Here is a 1,052-nt window from a genome sequence, read left to right on the forward strand (position 1 = left end):
GAGGGCCAGGGCTCCTTAGAGGGAGAAGGGTGATTGCAGGCGGGGAGGTACCAGGGCATCAGTGGGGTCATGCCCTGGGCCATCCGCTGGGCCATACCTTGGGCCATGTCGTGGGGCGGTGTATTGGGACGAGCGCGACGAGCTGCTCGCTGCTGCCGACGCGGCGAGGGAGGCGTGCATGGGTCTTCCTCCACCGCCCTTCCCTTCACCGGAGGCCGGGGCTGTGCCCGAGCCGCCGGCGCAGGCGGCGTGGAGGGCGGAGGTGCAGCGCCGCCAGACGCGAGACGCGTTTGCGCGCGGGGTGGGCGGGCGGGCAGATCGGCCGCTGCTGCGGTCGGCCGAGGCCGAGGCGTGGCGCGCGGACCTGCAGCGCCGCCAGACGCGTGACGCGTTTGCGCGCGGTCACATGAGTTTGCAACCGGCTGGGGTGGCGCCAGAGGAAGCGGCACAGGCGGCGTGGAGGGCGGATGTTCAGCGCCGCAAGGCGCGCAATGCCGCCGCGCGCGCCCGTGGGCGTTTCCCCTCCGATCCGCGGTTCCCGCCAGCACAGGCGCCACCGTTGTAGTTACCAGGTACACCTCGTTGATGAACGCGCCGGCGTCCAGTCGAGAGATCACATTCACAGAGAGACAGAGTCAGAGAGACGGAGAACGTGCGCGGGCTCGAGAGTGGGCGCCGGCGCGAGCGTGTCGCGCGAGCGACGGGCGGCGGCGAGAGTGCTGAGTGGCTTGCGCGCGTCGCGGCCGCGCGGGAGGGTTTAGGCCCCCTCTCACAAACGTCTCATTTTACTTCAAGATTTCAAAAGACGTCTCCGACAGCTCTCTCTTGTGAAGGCTAGTGCTAGTCCCCCACCGGGAGGACGACCCCGGCTAGTCGCCGACCACACCCACAAAGAACCCTGCGCAAAGATCGCAAGGGCGGGGGCCTGTTCCTTTTTACCCATCTCACAGTAGAGAGCTGTCCGTTTTTATTTATTTATTTTCTCTCTTGTGAATGTCGGTGACGGAGCAAAAGGCCCTGGCCTCGACACCTCGAGGTGATATGGGATGGTG

At 66.4% G+C, this 1,052-nt stretch overlaps 1 protein-coding gene across 1 annotated transcript; it reads left to right on the forward strand.

Moving 5' to 3' along the window:
* Nucleotides 1-178: 178 nt before the first annotated feature.
* Nucleotides 179-565, forward strand: EMIHUDRAFT_260430 (hypothetical protein; the record flags this gene model as incomplete). Its single annotated transcript, XM_005791672.1, has 1 exon — nt 179-565. One exon carries the CDS (start codon nt 179-181, stop codon nt 563-565), a length of 387 nt encoding a protein of 128 aa, XP_005791729.1.
* Nucleotides 566-1,052: the final 487 nt, after the last annotated feature.

The sequence above is a fragment of the Emiliania huxleyi genome (genome assembly GCF_000372725.1).
Source record: "Emiliania huxleyi CCMP1516 unplaced genomic scaffold EMIHUscaffold_11028, whole genome shotgun sequence".
Lineage (NCBI taxonomy): Eukaryota > Haptophyta > Isochrysidales > Noelaerhabdaceae > Emiliania > Emiliania huxleyi.